The sequence below is a fragment of the Callorhinus ursinus genome, unplaced genomic scaffold, assembly GCF_003265705.2.
Source record: "Callorhinus ursinus isolate GAN/ISIS: 27379988/994484 unplaced genomic scaffold, GSC_fseal_2.0 scaffold184, whole genome shotgun sequence".
Taxonomy (NCBI): Eukaryota; Metazoa; Chordata; class Mammalia; order Carnivora; family Otariidae; genus Callorhinus; species Callorhinus ursinus.
Window position 1 is genome coordinate 18,858 of NW_027397246.1, and position 16,056 is coordinate 34,913.

Consider the following 16,056-nt stretch of genomic DNA (forward strand, 5'->3'; position numbering starts at 1 on the left):
TACAGTAATAAGGTTAGTGTGCTGTTGGTGCAAAGAAACAAAGAGGTCACTGGAAGAGAACTGAGCATCCAGAAATAATCTCTTGTGTTTATGGCCAACTGGATTTTGATAAATGTGCTGAGTTAATTGAGTGCAAGATGGACTAGTCTTTTCAACAAATGATTCAGCTACAGCTGGATAACTGAAGAAAGAAGAATGAACTTAATACCTTACCTCCTCCATACATGAAAATTAATTCATGATGGACCATAAACTTAATGTTAGAGCTAACACTATAAAATCTCCTAGAAGAAAACATAGTAGAGAATCTTTGTGATACAGGATTAAGGCAAGGAATTCTTAGATATGACTCCAAACACATTATCCGTCAAAGAATACATTTTGATAAACTGGACTTCATCAAAACTCAAAACATGTGTTTCAAAAGGCTCTATGAAGAAAATGAAACGACTATAGCCCGAGAAAAAATGTGTGCATCTTATAAAGGACTTTTATCTAGAATGTATAAAGAACTCCCACAAATCAACAAGACTGAACATAACTTTAAAAAAGCTATGAAGGGCTTAAAATACACATTTCTCCAAAGAAGATGAATTACTAATAAGCACATGAAAATATTTTCAACATTCAGTCCCTAGGGGTAAATGAAAACCACAAGGAGTTACCACTGCACACCTGCTACAATGTCTATCATCAAACAGACAACCTCTACCATGTGGGAATAAGGAAAAGCAAGCTCTTTTTTAAAAAATTAAAGTATAAATAACATACAGTATTATATTAGTTTCAGGTGTACAATATAATAATTCAACAGTTCAATGAATTACTCAGTGCTCAACACAATGACTGCCCTTAATCCCCTTTACCTATTTTCTCCACCCACCTCCCCTCTGGCAACCACCGGGTTGTTCTTGGTATGTAAGAGTGTTTTTTCTTTGTCTCTTCTTTTGTTTCTTACATTCCACACATGAGTTAAATCATATAATTGTCTTTCTCTGTCTGATTTATTTCACTCAGCATGATACCCTCTCAGTACATCCATGTTTCTGCAAATGGAAAAATCTCATTCTCTTTTATGACTAACATTCCATCATATATATATATATATATATACACACACACACACACACACACACACACACACACACACCCACACACACCAAGGGGAAACCAAGTCTCACACTCAGCTGGAGGGGATGTAAAATGGTTCAGTAACTTTGGAGAACAAAGAACTTTGACAATTACTTAAAAAATTAAACAGAAACTGACCAAAAGACCCAGTGAATCCTTTGCTAGGAATCTCTCTAAGATAAATAAAAACAAATGTTCCCCCCAAAGACATGCACATCAAAGGTCAGAGTAAGACTAGTCATAATTGCAAAAATTAGCAACAATTCCAATGTCCACCCACTGGTGAATTATCAAAATGCTGTCATCCATGCACTGGAACAGTATTCAGCAATACAAAGGGACAAACCACTTATGCATGCTACAACATGAATGACCCCCAAAAACATTATGCAAAGTGGAAGAAGCCAGATGTAAAAAAAAATCTACACACTGTATGATTTAATTTCTATTAATTGCCCAATAGGGAAAATTTACAAAACAGAAAGCTGATCAGTGGTTTATCTAGGACTGGATTTCGGAACAGGGATTAACTGTAAGTAAAGAAACTTTTTTGGTAAATCAAAAAATTGCTCTAAAATTGTATTGTGATATTGGTTTAATAGTATAATTAACTAAAAGTCATGCAATTGCAAGTATACAATGGACGAATTTCATGATATGCAAATTATACCTCGCTAAAGCTGTTTATCTTAAATCAAGGTTACTTAGCAGTGATGTCTCCATACTTAACAAATTTTTTACTAAAAATTAGAAAAATAGTGTTGCAACTCTACTGACTACATATAGGGTGACTAATTGATCATTTAAGCAAGAACACTTCAGAAAGATTAAATGTGTTCTGATAATAATTGCATGTGGCCTCAGGAGTTAGCCAGACTGTCTTAGACAAACCAGCATGTGTGTTGGTTACTTTTAGAACTAATCAAATTCAAATTTCAGTGCCTTCATCGAGATTTGCTTAGCATAGGTTATGTTATGTAATTGAGCTACTCTTCATTTTAAGTCAGTCTTCCCATGGCTCAGGAAGTGACAACTACTTTATCCTCAGCATCACAACTGGTTCACTTCAGCTGTCTGAAGACACATAACATCTTCAGCCCAATCGTCTGAAAGAGGACTGTGCTTCCTCCTTCCTTCCATTGAATACACGGGGAAGCAGGACATGGTTAGACCAACACGCAAACCTGCAAACACACCACCTTTATATCCTTTAAAAGTACATCTAACAAAAGGTACTAATATTCCAAATCCCTATGATACTAAATTTCAAAGAAATTTACAAGGAAAAATGCTAATATTTTAATTTTAATTGTTGGTGCCTCTGATGTCTTTCTTTCTCTCTTCTCACCCATTCCTTCCACAGCTATACATCTACTCTGTGCCGGCTCTGCACTAGGTGCTGGAGAAAGAAAGTCAGGAGAAGGCAAGCAGCCCCCAGACGCCCTCTCCTCCACCAGGGGCCCATCAGCACTGGATTCGTCCCAGGGCAGCAGGAGCACAGACTCCTGTTCTGCTTCATTTGTAGCCACTGCCCAAATGAGCCAGCTGTGCTTTAGAGTCGAATCTTACGTTCTAGGCACATTGATTCCATTAATAGTTTTTAATTTTAATTCTTTCCTAACTTGAATGTTCAGTGAAAATATAATACAATAAAGTAAGTCACTTTGAACAATCCTTCTCTGCCTGCAACTTACCTGCATTTTGCCTTGAACAAAGCAGTACCCAGAACAACACCCTGACAATGCTCTAGTTCTAGTTCAGCTCATGATCCAATGAAATGGTAATGCTCCAAAACACCACTAGGTGGGGGTAAAAGTCAGAGACAGGAAGCCAATGGTTTCGGAGCTAGAAAGCTTGATGAAGATGCCCTTTAGCAGATGAATGGATAAAGATGTGGTCCATATATACAATGGAATATTACTCAGCCATCAGAAAGGATGAATACCCAACTTTTACATCAACATGGACTGGAGGAGATTATGCTAAGTGAAATAAGTCAAGCAGAGAAAGTTAATTATATGATTTCACTTATTTGTGGAACATAAGGAATAGCAGGGAGAACATTAGGAGAAGGAAGGGAAAAATGAAGGGGGGGGAATCGGAGGGAGAGATGAACCATGAGAGACTATGGACTCTGAGAAACAACCTGAGGGTTTTAAAGGGGAGGGGTTGGGGGGGGTGGGTTAGCCCGGTGATGGGTATTAAGGATGGCACGTACTGCATGCAGCACTGGATGTTATATGAAAACAATGAATCGTGGATCACTACATCAAAAACTAATGATGTATTGTATGGTGACGAACATAACATAATAAAATAAAAAAATAAAAGTTGAAAAAAAAAAGATGTCTAAGGTGGTATTCCTCCTGTATTATTATCCTGCTGCTCTGAACTTCTAATTAAGTAAATACATTACTACTGAGAAATTTTATTGCTCTAAGAAATTTATTGCTTTTGAATGATGGATGAAAACACAAATGATAATCACGTATTTTATCTGCTTCAGATTCAAGAGGAGAATAAAACTCAGCAAAAAGTGGTATTTTGAAATCTCTTGACTGAAAAGGGTTTTGTTAATAAACTGTGAAACAGTTCTATAAGGACAGGTTTCAACTAGTTTAAAGACTTGCCTGTTATTCAGGGGAATCTTTGACTCAGTATTTATAGCATCTTTCCTTGGGGAATACCTCCCACCCTCAGAAATCAACTACATCATCAAAACCAAAACACAAAGCAAATCAAAAAACCAGGTCAGGTCAGACAAATGGCCTAAAGTATGCATTTTGTTAGAGAAATGTCAATTGTAAAGTGTAATGAATGGATATCCTTTTATAAATATATAAAGTGTATTCAGATGGTGAAGAAATACTTATTCACTAAAACAGTGCTCACCCAAAATGAGGGAATTACAAGAGGATAGAAACAGGGAGGAAACCCAACGTGAGAGCTCAGCACACTCACACATGATGAGAGGGACCATCACGGTGAGGCTCAGGGCCCCAGGGCGGGTAACACTGGGAGAAGCTGGAGGAAGCAGCAGCCTCAACCCAGGAGCCAGGTGTATATACCACCTGCTACTGAGCCTGAGAACACAGGTGCTCTCGGTGTTTCATTCATCCTGTGTTCTGCTTTTTTAGTGCCTTTGAATTTGACTGAATCACATAAGCATTCAAGCCTCAGTCACATCAATAGGTGATATGCTTACAACCAAGCTCAATTTGATGTTGACACACAATTACAGAAGCAACTTCCATTAGCTCTCTCTGCCAATGCTCCAGGATAGGTTTTCAGAGAAGAACAGAGGGCACAGGATAGAAGACCTATCTTGATCTGATTCAGGTGATTTACAATTTCTCTTTTTTGTATTTTATTATGTTAATCACCATACATTACATCATTAGTTTTTGATGTAGTGTTCCATGATTCATTGTTTGTGCATAACACCCAGTGCTCCATGCAGAATGTGCCCTCTTTAATACCCATCACCAGGCTAACCCATCCCCCACCCCCTCCCCTCTAGAACCCTCAGTTTGTTTCTCAGAGTCCATACTCTCTCATGGTTCATCTCCCCCTCCGATTTCCTCCTCCATTTTTCCTTTTCTACTATCTTCCTTTTTTTTTTTCAACATATAATGTATTATTTGTTTCAGAGGTACAGGTCTGTGATTCATCTTCAATATTAATTCTGTTCTTGTAGATTTCTGTTCTATAAATGAGGTTACCCAAAATAAAACCATTTATAATTTTCCTCTGCTATAACTTGAGGTTATAATCAGGCTTAACTTTCCTTAGGACATGAGACCTTCTGTTCCTATTAGGCAGGGCAAACCAAGCCAGATGCTGACAGAGCATAATCACAGCATGTGTTGAAAAGGTCTGGGGCTCTGCATTGAGTCTTGATCACATAATCAACAAGAGGGCAGTGGTGGCCGCTGGGCATCCACTTAGGCCATCATGCAGAGACGAATTAGAGCCCAATAATGAACCATGCAGCTCAGTCCATCATGGGGCTTCCTAGTCAGTATCCAGGGGACTCAAAGCCAACAAGTGATGATAACCCCTGGCAGGGCTCAGGATCCCACAGCGCTAGGAATCCCTCTGCTCCTCACAGGAGGGTGGGGGAAGCCTGAGGTGACTGAGCATTTGTCTGGCTGGCTCTCTCCCTCCTCCCACCCTCCATGTTCCTCCCTCACCCACCTGTCTCCTCCAGGCACCACCTGTGCTGATAGTGGCCCCTCAAAGCCACTGCCTGCTCTATGATGGCCTTGGGAGACCCTGGAGGGTCTCTGACTCCTAGAGTTGCTGTCTCAGCTCAGCCCGACTGGTTTCCATCTCTCTGTCCCTGAGGAACCAGGCTGTTCAGATACACAAAGTGCACAGGGTCCCAGGACTGTGATCCCAGGGACAGAGAGGTGCTGGCTGTTTCTGGTGTTGGAATGTGCTTTTCCCCAGGTCTCACACTGTCTTCTAGGGAAGCCTGGCCTGACAGCTCGAGAGAGGAGCCACGTTCTCTTCCCATCCTCTCCTCCACTTGCTCTGGATTTCTGCTGGGCCTGCTGAAGGATGGAGACCTGAGATCCACCTCACCCCCGAGTGGGGCTCCGTTCCAATCAGCACTTCCAGGGTCTTCCTTCTAGCTCGGTCTCTAGCCAGTCTCAGGAGCCTAACCTGGGGGGACACTTGCGGTTCCTCTTCTGCCTCTTGAGGTGACACTTTGAGAACCAGGAACCACACCTCCATCCAGGCAAGGGGGCACGGAATAATGGGGAGCACACAGCCGAAAGCCCCTGAGAGAAAAGCTGAAAGGACTGATGTGACCAGGAGAGGGAAATGCAGTTTCTGGGAGCTCACACTGGAAAACGAGCCTTCTCCATAATAGACAGTGATGGTACAGAACACCTGGGAGGCTGGACCTGTGACAGGATCACTTGGGAGTAAAAGGCACTAGTCACAGCTGTCGTCAGCTGACAGACACATAATCCAGCCCCATTCGAATTAGACATTTTATGTGGGAAGACACCTGCCCCCAAAGACACCTGTCTGAGCCAGAAGCTCCCAATGCCTGGAAAAGCTCAGCCAGGCCCGGCTCCTGCCCACATCACTCTGTCTCTGGCCCCTGAACGCGTGCACTGGGCCATCGTGGGCTTCTCCGTGGCTCCCGATCCCTCCCTGGCTACCGGTGCTCTCCCTCCTCCCAGGGTCTAGCAGGCTAGTGTGCTGGGAACCTAAGTTTTGTCCCCCACTAGGTGCAATATGCAAAGGCCCTCTCCCCACAGAAGGGACCCCTGAAATGCAGAGGCGGGGCTCCCCCTAGTGGTTGGGAGCCCAGAGATCATCCCACAGGACCTTGTCCCTCATCCCCCAACTAGGGTTCCTAGCAACATGACACCTGCCCAGAGTGATGCCAACAGGAGCCTGACTGACAGAATGGGGTTAGGGGACATCGAGTGTGAAGCTGTGTAAGTATTAACACAGCTGCAGAGTCAGTATTGGTTAGCAAATCACCACACACATACATACACACACACACACACCCCAGTCAGAGTGAGCTTCCTGGAAGAGGAGGCATTTTACATTCTGATTCTCATTAAATTTACAGGCTGACACGAGGTGCAATGTAGTATTAACATTGTACATGTATCACTAAAAACCTGACAACCTTCATAATCAGCAATTTCTTCTCATACCAGCCACAGTTTTGGTCAATATTTTTCCGACATTTTATATTTACAGGTATATAACATTAATAGATCATACAGGTATATAACAATAGGTCATATAGAAAAGTTCAGTCACTGCCCCAATGTCTATATGGGAGAATTCTTAATATCTTTCACTGGATTACTCTTTTTCCCTCCATAACTCTGTACTCAATGTAAGCTCATCAGGAAGGAACATCATTAGCGTTCTCCACTCGTTCACTTCTCCACCAGCACCCACTCGCGTTTCTTACGGAATTCAGTGTCAAGTCAATACAACTCACTTCTTCATTTCCCGGTAACTGATAAAGTCTCTACCGCCCTGCTCTGTGTTCTGAATCCGCTGCAGGGATCGTATGTACACGTGCAAGGAGCAAATAAAGGAGAGACTGAGGGATGGATGAGTTCACAGAAGTCAAGACACACTAATTGCAGGATTAGCCTGGCTCAAATCTCAAACTGAATATCACAAGACATGAGAGAACACTTTCATGGTGCTGGAGAGGGACACGTTTTCTTAAACATGACTCCAAAGTAGGCAAGGATGTGGTCAATAAGAGATTGATTACAAAATTGAGAATCTCTAGTTAATGAAAGGGCTTTAGACAAACTTTAGACAATTGATAGATTAGCTGAGGTTATTTGTAACAACTAAAACTCAGAATGGATAAATATCTAAGAGACATACATGTTCAAGTTACAAATAATTAAAAATGATTACTACCATCTTAATTTTAACAATTTGGTGTTTATGTCATTGTATCTTTATTTGTATTTATATGTAAGATTAATCAATTACTGTTAATAGTAAAGATAATAATAACTAACCATCTTCATTTGCCCAACACGCTCCTTATTGTTCTGCATGTAGTACATTATTTAATCTTCATAACCCTATGAGGTATTGCTGCTTTTTCCTGTCTGCAGATGAGGAGCTGAGAAACAGCAGTAAGAGCACTGACTCCAGGGCTCACAGGCAGGACATGGGGGGCCTGGAAATAGCACAGGAGGCCTGGCTCTGCTGTGCGCTGTAGCCTCTGCGAGCCAGCCTCCCCTTTGCTGCACCTAAAGCACACGGAGAAGCTCGTCTCTGAGGGAGACGCTTCATGGACACCCGGTGTAAACAGAGTCCCTCAGCTTCCTCATCATCAGACAGGAGCCCAGAACCTCCTCAAACAATGTGATGCTGTGTGGGAGCCATCAGGTCGGTAAGAACTTTGCTGTCAGATAACACAGGATGGGCAGTGTTTATGGAGAACGTGGGTGTGTATTTCCTGGGACCAGCAACCCTGGGATGAGATTCCCAGGGAAATGTTTACTCCCAGCGTGCAGAGCTCCTGAGCTGTAGATGACAGCATTGCTGGTGAAGCCAGCCTGGGCAGCAGTATGAGTGTCTGTCACGGTCAGTGGATGTATTAATGCAGTGGCTGTAGCCAGGGGCGCCAGGAGCAGCACCAAGGAGCAGCAAACTGGAGGAGAGACAGAAGGACAGATACGGATTGACAGGAATGCTATGCCATTTATATAAACATAAATATGCATTATTCACAAGCAAATCTCTGTAGTTTTCACAGGTACATAAGACACCAAACATATCAGTCAATTCTCTCATTTGAGGCTGGGAAATTGGGGCCGTGCAAGGAAGAGCCACTTACCCAAAACTACCACCCATACTGAGTACATTTGGAAAAAACAGGTTTCCTGCCTAGTATTTCTGGGCTCTTCCCCTCACTAAGCTGATCTTTGTTGTAATAGACTTCACTTACCTGCACTCCAATACTGAGGACTATAACGTGTGTGACGTACCCGCAATTGCCAGCAGGGGGAGATAGAAGTCAGTGTAAGTAATAAGTAAAATAATGTAGGTTTTTAAGAGGGAAGCACATTATTTAAAACAAATGTGAAATTTAATAAGATCACAATTTGCATTCAAAGAAACAACTCAGGGAGAGCAGAAATTAATCTCGGAATCAAAAACATCCAAGCAGGGTACGGAGGGCACATGCTTCGTTAACCTGGCTGACTTGAAGTTCATGGTGTGCTCTTCTTAGTGGGGCTACTCAACCTCTCAAAGCCTCTGTCTCGTCTGCAGAATGGGATTAATAACACCTGCTTTATGCATGCAGGGAAGGAATCAATATGTACCATGTATGACATTCAATAAAGTGTATTTGCCATTATTAATAGATCAATGATTACTGTTATGTCCTTTAAAAAAATTAGTCTCTCCAAAAGGCAAGCAGCTATTGTTTCACCAATGCTAGAATAATCTCTACTATGTTCTGAGGTCCAGCACCATTACCTGAATGACTGCTCTTCAAGAACAGCTTCTGCTCTTTGCTCCCTGGCATGTGAGAGATATTCTTGAATTCTGCAACCTCGCTGAAATTTTCCTCATGACCCCTTACTCTTTAGAGCTTAAACATAACTCTCTCTCTGTATATATATGTTGAATTCTACATATATAGAATGGATGGTGTGACAGGTTTTGCATTTGTTAGCTTTGTGTTTGAATCAAGGCTCCATTATTTATGTGATGGCATAGATGAAATATTTTAAGATTCCAGTTAGCTGCTCTGTCATATGTGGTTGTTATAACTATGTTGACGTGTTATTATAAGGAATAAGTGGTTATAAGAGTCACATCATACTTCAGACTGACTGATAGTATTTATTTACAAAGCAACCGGCTTGGCCCAATCCCTGACCCATGGTGGATGGTGTCCCCAGTGTGAGCATTATTATTCCCATTTATAGGGACTTTCCCAAGGACACACATCCTCCAAGTGGCAGGGCTTGGACTGGAGCAGTCATTCTGTCCTTGTCAATGTAATCAATCCTCCCAGAGTTAGGAGGTATCATTCAGACTCTTCCAAGTGTCCCATTTGGCAGCTACGTACTGAGAAGGGCCTCTCGCCTCAGCGTACCATTGATCAGGTGACATCGTTGGCTGTGAAGAGAGCTGGGCTCCCAGGCTCGGCCCCCTGACTGGACCATTCCTGAGGCCAGCAGGTCTGGGAGGCTGGCAGGAACGTGGAGTTGGTCTGAACCCAGAGTTCCCTGCAGACCGTGAGCACCTGGCAGCCTCAGAGCCTGTGGCAAAAGCAGACAGATGGGAAGCTTTGGCTGAGGGTTCTGAAGTAGATTTCTCTTATTACCACTTTAAGAACACTCTTTCTGCTTTAGTGTGATGACAATTTTATGTTTTCTTATTTTTGAAACCATGAGTCTTCTGTCCCAGGAAGGATTTTCTGGGACTGCAAGGCATTGAGATTGCCCGGGAGCGTCTGCTCTCAGAGCAGCTCCTGGGACAGCCTCCTGTCCCCAGCACATGGGGTCGGTCCTTGAGCAAAGGACGGTCACCCTGAGTCCCTGTGCTTCCTCACCTCCCAGCTTCTGTGATGACACTTGTTATCTGTACTTTTTGATAATAGGCATTCAAAGAGGTGGGAAGTGATATCTCATTGTGTATTTGATTTGCATTTCCCTGGATTTCAGATAAATAACAAATAATTTTGTAGTTTATGTCCAAATATTGCATAGCATTTTGCATTATTTTTCCATTAAATCTGGCAACCCTATGTGAGGCTACCTTTTTGCCTCAGGAACAACAGAAATTCTCTTTTAAATTAATTTGCTATGCTTGCATTCTCGTGCTCACGTGTGCACACACACACACACACACCTGATTTTCCATAACTGTAATATTCCCTGTAATACTACACTATAAGGATCCCAGAAATCATCTACTGCAACTAGTCCAGTTTTAAGATGAAACACCAATCTCCAACATTTCCTGAGCTTTTTCTTTGCATCTGGGACAGGACACAGGCTTTGCTCACATTGCCTGCTTACTCTGCATTCAACCTAATGAGGTCCCTTTGACATATGAGGAAAAGGAGAACTAGCTTGTCCAAGACTACACAGCTATCATGTCACGTTAGGGCATTTACATCTTCTGATGAGACCTCTGGGAGAAATGCTCCAGTGCTAGCTCAGGGGGCCTGTTGCCTTTTCAGCAGGGATCTCTGCTCTGTGCTTGTCCCTGCCTCCCGAGCAGCCTGCACACCCATTGCTCTGTCGGTACCAAGTGGCCATTTGAGGCTTGAGATTTGTCTCCAGGCAGATCTGGCTAACATCCCCATCACCTAATCCTCTTTAGCCATGTTGCCTTGGAATGGTTACTTAAAATACCAGCCAGGCTTTCCCCATTTCTAAATTGAGGGTATTACCATTCATCCCATGGGGTGATTTTCAGATGTGATTAAAAAAAAATGAGCAGAAACCAATTAGTGTGGTGCTCAGGTGTGGTCGAAGTCCAATCAAGGATTGCTGTTATCACTGGTATTCTCCTTGCACCAACATTCCTCATTGTTTCTCAGCTCCCTAACCATGGATGTTCTCTCCCCGCCTTGTGGTCAGACCTGTCCCTGCCCTCTGGCCCCTCCCTCCCTTCCTCCTGCCTGTCATCATTACCTGCAGGTGCCTCAGGGAAGCAGAAGCTCAGATCCTAACCTGCCCTCTGCCACCACCCAGGCAGTCTCCTCCCAGCAAGTGCATCTAGGAGGTCACCCTCGGTTTCTTTCCAGGTAGGAAGAAGAACCATGCTGGGTCTCCTTGCCATCCTGTGCACTCTCCTGTTTCCTGGTAAGTCCAGACACGCTCCCCCGTGCAGGGTACCCTGAGGCTCCTGGCCATCCGTGTCTCACCACTGTCCTCTCCTCCCCCTGGCAGGTGGTGGAGCAGGGCTCAAGCTGGATCAGCCTGCTTTGGTGGTGGCGCGCTTGCGCTTGGACAGCTCAGCCACCCTGCCATGCAAAGTAGACACCTCGGTCAATTACGTCCACTGGTACCGCCACCAGGAGGGTACGGCCCCCAAGAGGCTCCTCTACCTAGACATGTCCAGGTCCTTTGTGAAGAGGGATTTTCCCATGAAAGCGGACAAAGTCAATGCCAAGAAGGGCAGGGAGAGCAACAGCTGTACTCTGTCGGTGCTGAACCTGGAGAAGAGCGACGAGGGCGTGTACTACTGCGCTGCCTGGGAAGTGCACAGCCCTGTGCTCTCACCAGGTCCCTGAGCAAAAAGGTCTCTGTCTCCCAGGGCGCTCCATGCCCCGCACCTCCCACTGGCTCTGGGTCCCTGGGGTTGCCCTGGGGTCAGCCCTCAGCACCCCGGACTCTCGCTTTCCGCGGGTCCACTGCACAGAACCCTGCAGGCTAAGGAGCTGCTCAGTCTGACACAGACCCAGGGAGCTGTCCAGTCGGGAGGGACTTTTCTAAAGATGGTCCAGCGCAGCGTTTCTGAAGCCCTTGGAGCAGAATCTGTGCAGCTCAAAGCAGTAGCCACTGGCCCCACATGGGGCTCCTGAGAACGTGAAATGTAGCACTAGTCCAAACTGAGATGGGCTGTTTGTGTAACATACAAATCACATTCTGGAGACTATAAAAACAGATGAACTATCTTAGTAATTTCTGCATTGATTACTGTTGAAACACTATTTTGAATATCTCGCAGTAAATAAAAATAACCCTAGAATTTTATTTGTTTCTTTAACATTTTTTTAAAAATGTAATAGTTAGAAAATATGTCTCAAATTGTGACATACATTTATTTCTACTGAACAGAGCTGTGACAGACTGGTGATTGAAGATTCTGGCCATCGCCAATGAAGAATGTGAGAATAAAGTATTGTGAAAATCATTCCAGAGAGGAAAACTGAGATTGGAAGTCACCTTCTGATTCCATTTTCTAAGTTGCTGCCCGGCCCACTGCTAGTTACTTTACAGTGGAGAATCAGGGATCAAAAGCACATCTCACAACTCAGCATCCTCATACACTGGCAAGCTTGGTGCTCAACTCCTATGGGGGGACATGATCCTCAGGCAGGTTGATGCATCAACCTCGGATGAGCCTGGGGCCTACAGCCTTCCACTTCTCCTTGAATGCTACTCCATATGGGATTTGGGGGCCCGATTCCCTGGACCTCTGTTACCGCCTCTGTAAAATGGGTGTTTTACCTGCCACAATTGTGTGACTGATTTCTGTTAAAGCAAAATTGTACAAATAAGATACCAATATGTTTACTAACTTCTTATAAAGTTTGTCAACTTCTTGAGAAAAAAAAGAAAAGAAAAGCTATATTACTGATTCTCCAGTCCCAAACAGGAAAACACCTGCTGCCATATGTGGGGAAGAAGAAAAAGCTCTCTTAGGAGGTCTAAGCTGAATTAATTGTATTTTCAATCAAAGAATCAAATTTTATGTACACTTAATAGGATTGGTAAACATGATTATTGAAAGGAAAGTCCAAAACACCTATTATAATTTCGTTACAGAGAAATTAGCTAAATATGAAGACACTGTCATGAGAAGTCCTCCCAAGTCAATTTAAATCTCAGTTTGCAACATGGGTCTATAGTGCCTTTGAGTTACAACCTGAGAGGACAATGGTCTTGTGCATGGAGAAAACAACCCCTATGTGGAGAGAACAACAAATCATATTTGGAGTCATTTCCTCCTCCTGCCCTTCTCCTTGAGGATATGGTGAGCTTCACCAAGGACACTTCAACCACACACAGTAAAGCCAAACCAGCCAGAGACCAATAAGCCCTCCCATCCTAAGTAAACGTTTGCTAATTAAATGGTTGTTTAAATGGCTGATTCTAACAACACTGAAAGCATCTTGTTAGAATGTACAGGACCAAGTACAGTGGTGATTCCATTAATGTCTGTTGAAGTGAGATTGATATTTTGACTATTAGAAAGGGGCTCACATTACCTCACAGGTGGGGGATTTCGCATAGGTGGATGCTTGAAATATCCTGATGATTTGGGCTCAACTCATTTATTTCACTCCTGAGGTGGGTGAGACACAATGATTTTGAGTAATAGAAACAACATTATATTATGAAATTGATGCTGAAAAAAGTCTAAGAACATCTCAAAAAATCAGTTTTCATAGTTATATTATTCATTCTCAGTTGATCTCAGTTGATCACACACACTAGTAGTGGGCAAAGTGTCATGTCTGTTACATGAGAGTCATCTAAAAATCACAATTCTAAAAATTTCTGGGAACACCTGGAAATCTATGCTGATTGTTTTGTGTTGGGTGTTCTTTATGTTCCACCCCCAGAACGGGTTCAGGGACACCATCTTGGGTAGAGGAAAGGGCACAACTTGGAGAGGTCATTCTAAACATTGGGATCAGTAGAGTTTTTACTATGTTACTTCCATACCCTAATTGACTCATGGAAAGCCTGTATGGCTTTTGATTTTTATTTTAAAATTTATTGTTAAAAAGAATTCACATGTTACTTAATATTAAAATTCTTGTATATTATTGAACACTTAGACACACCATGTGAAGTCTGATGGTTAGAAATGTGTGTAATAGCCTCTGTCTTGACCACTATTTCTCCCCTCTTCTCCAACAACCTTTGCTTCTTTTACAAAACAAAATCTTGTTTTCTCTGCTGATTCCTACTGACTCCATCTGCCAAGTTAGAGACCAGGTTCATACTTGGAGAGCTCAAAGTAACTTCTTCAGTTGAGTGGGTCTTTTCCCCAGTGAAGGACAGATACCAGGTACTGTAGACAGTGGCAACAATGCTGAGTCTTCTAGTAACACTGTACCTAATTTCCTTAGTTTCTTTACATCTCTTTTGTCCACATGCAGACGAGCAAATGAGATCATCCCAAGCAGAATTGCACACAACCATAGTTTTTTTCAACACAGTTGTTTGGCACTTTTTTTTTTTAAAGATTTTATTTATTTATTCATGAGAGACAGAGGAGGAGAGAGAGAGAGAGGGAGAAGCAGAGGGAGAAGCAGGCTCCCAAGGAGCAGGGAGCCCAATGTGGGACTCGATCCCAGGACCCCGGGATCATGACCTGAGCCGAAGGCAGACGCTTAACCATCTGAGCCACCCAGGCACCCTATTTGGCACTTTTATTGCCTGAAAACATGATCTGCTACCATTCATGGAAATTTGCCAGAAAATCAGCCTCACATGTTCATCTGGAGACTGAGAGGAAGATAGGCTTTCAAGTAGGACCCTGTGTGTCCCCTGCTGTGGGGGGACAGATTTCTCCCCTAGGCAAAGAACAAGAATGGATGCTGGGGGGCACAAAGGATGGATACTGTGAAATCTCCTATTTCCTCCTCAGCATCAATGCTCCACTTTTCTCCCCATTGCTCTGTGCCCCAGGAACCTAACCCCTGTGGATTACAGTAATGGGAATCTTTGCTCTAATTTCCAATGGAAAGTTGGCCAATGGAATTTGAAGTTCAAAGAACCATCACCATGTCACCTGACAAAAGTATTTCTTCTTGGGCACTAGGTTTCCAAGCCTGTGGATCCAGGGCCCTGGGAAAAAAGAAACACATTCCTCCAGTGGGTTGAGTGGTATAAAAGAGAATTACTTCTCCCACATGCACCTCTTATTCCATCACTATATGTTTGCCCCTGTGAGGATGCAGGCCTCCTTCAGAGAGGGAGCCCTAAGCTCACTCTCTCCCACTTCTCAGTCTCTTGCTGCTACTTCCATTAGCTGCTCCCAAACAGCAACCAGAGAATAAGGAAAACCATGAGGGTCCACCTCGTAATGCCCAGGGCAAGGTAAAGAGAAGTAGACTGTCCATCTGGAGGAACAAAAGAATAAAAATCAACTAGACAGTCAAATAAACAGGTTGTATTTGCCCCCAAATAAGTAAAACAAGTTGCAGAGTTGGGAGATTTTATCTGGTTCCTTTCATTTCTCATTACACAAAGCCATCAAAGTCCCATCTCTAACAGACCAGGATGTGCCCTGTTCCCTCAGTAAGAAAACAGGAAACTGGAAAAGTGTTGAGAGATTATCATTACATGTTGTGCTTTTCTAGTTGATGAATTTAGTAGAGAGGAGCATGTAGATTATTTCTAATGCTTTTGTTCTTCAGTTAAATCAGGGATTCTGAGGTATTTGCCAATTTATTAGAGGTAAGTCATCATCACCTAAGTAGAATAAAATAAATAAAGAGATCTCTATCTCTGTGTAGAAGAATGATTATAGGGCTTTATGAACCAATATTATGATGAATTCAATTCTGTGTTCTTGATGTTCTTTAATACAGTAAACAAGTGTGCAGTAGTGAACCAATCTTAACTCTTATGAAAAGAAAGTAGAGAAATGCCTGCCATTTTCATGTCAACTAAAATCCAGCCTCTCACGTTTATTATAATT

At 43.0% G+C, this 16,056-nt stretch overlaps 1 gene segment (V, D, J or C); it reads left to right on the forward strand.

Moving 5' to 3' along the window:
* The first annotated feature begins 11,316 nt into the window (after positions 1–11,316).
* LOC112824783 (T cell receptor gamma constant 2-like) overlaps positions 11,317–16,056 on the forward strand; it is a 50,214-nt gene continuing 45,474 nt past the window's right edge. Inside the window, 2 exon segments of the C gene segment in view lie at positions 11,317–11,477; positions 11,565–11,885. Coding sequence covers positions 11,644–11,885 — 242 coding nt within the window.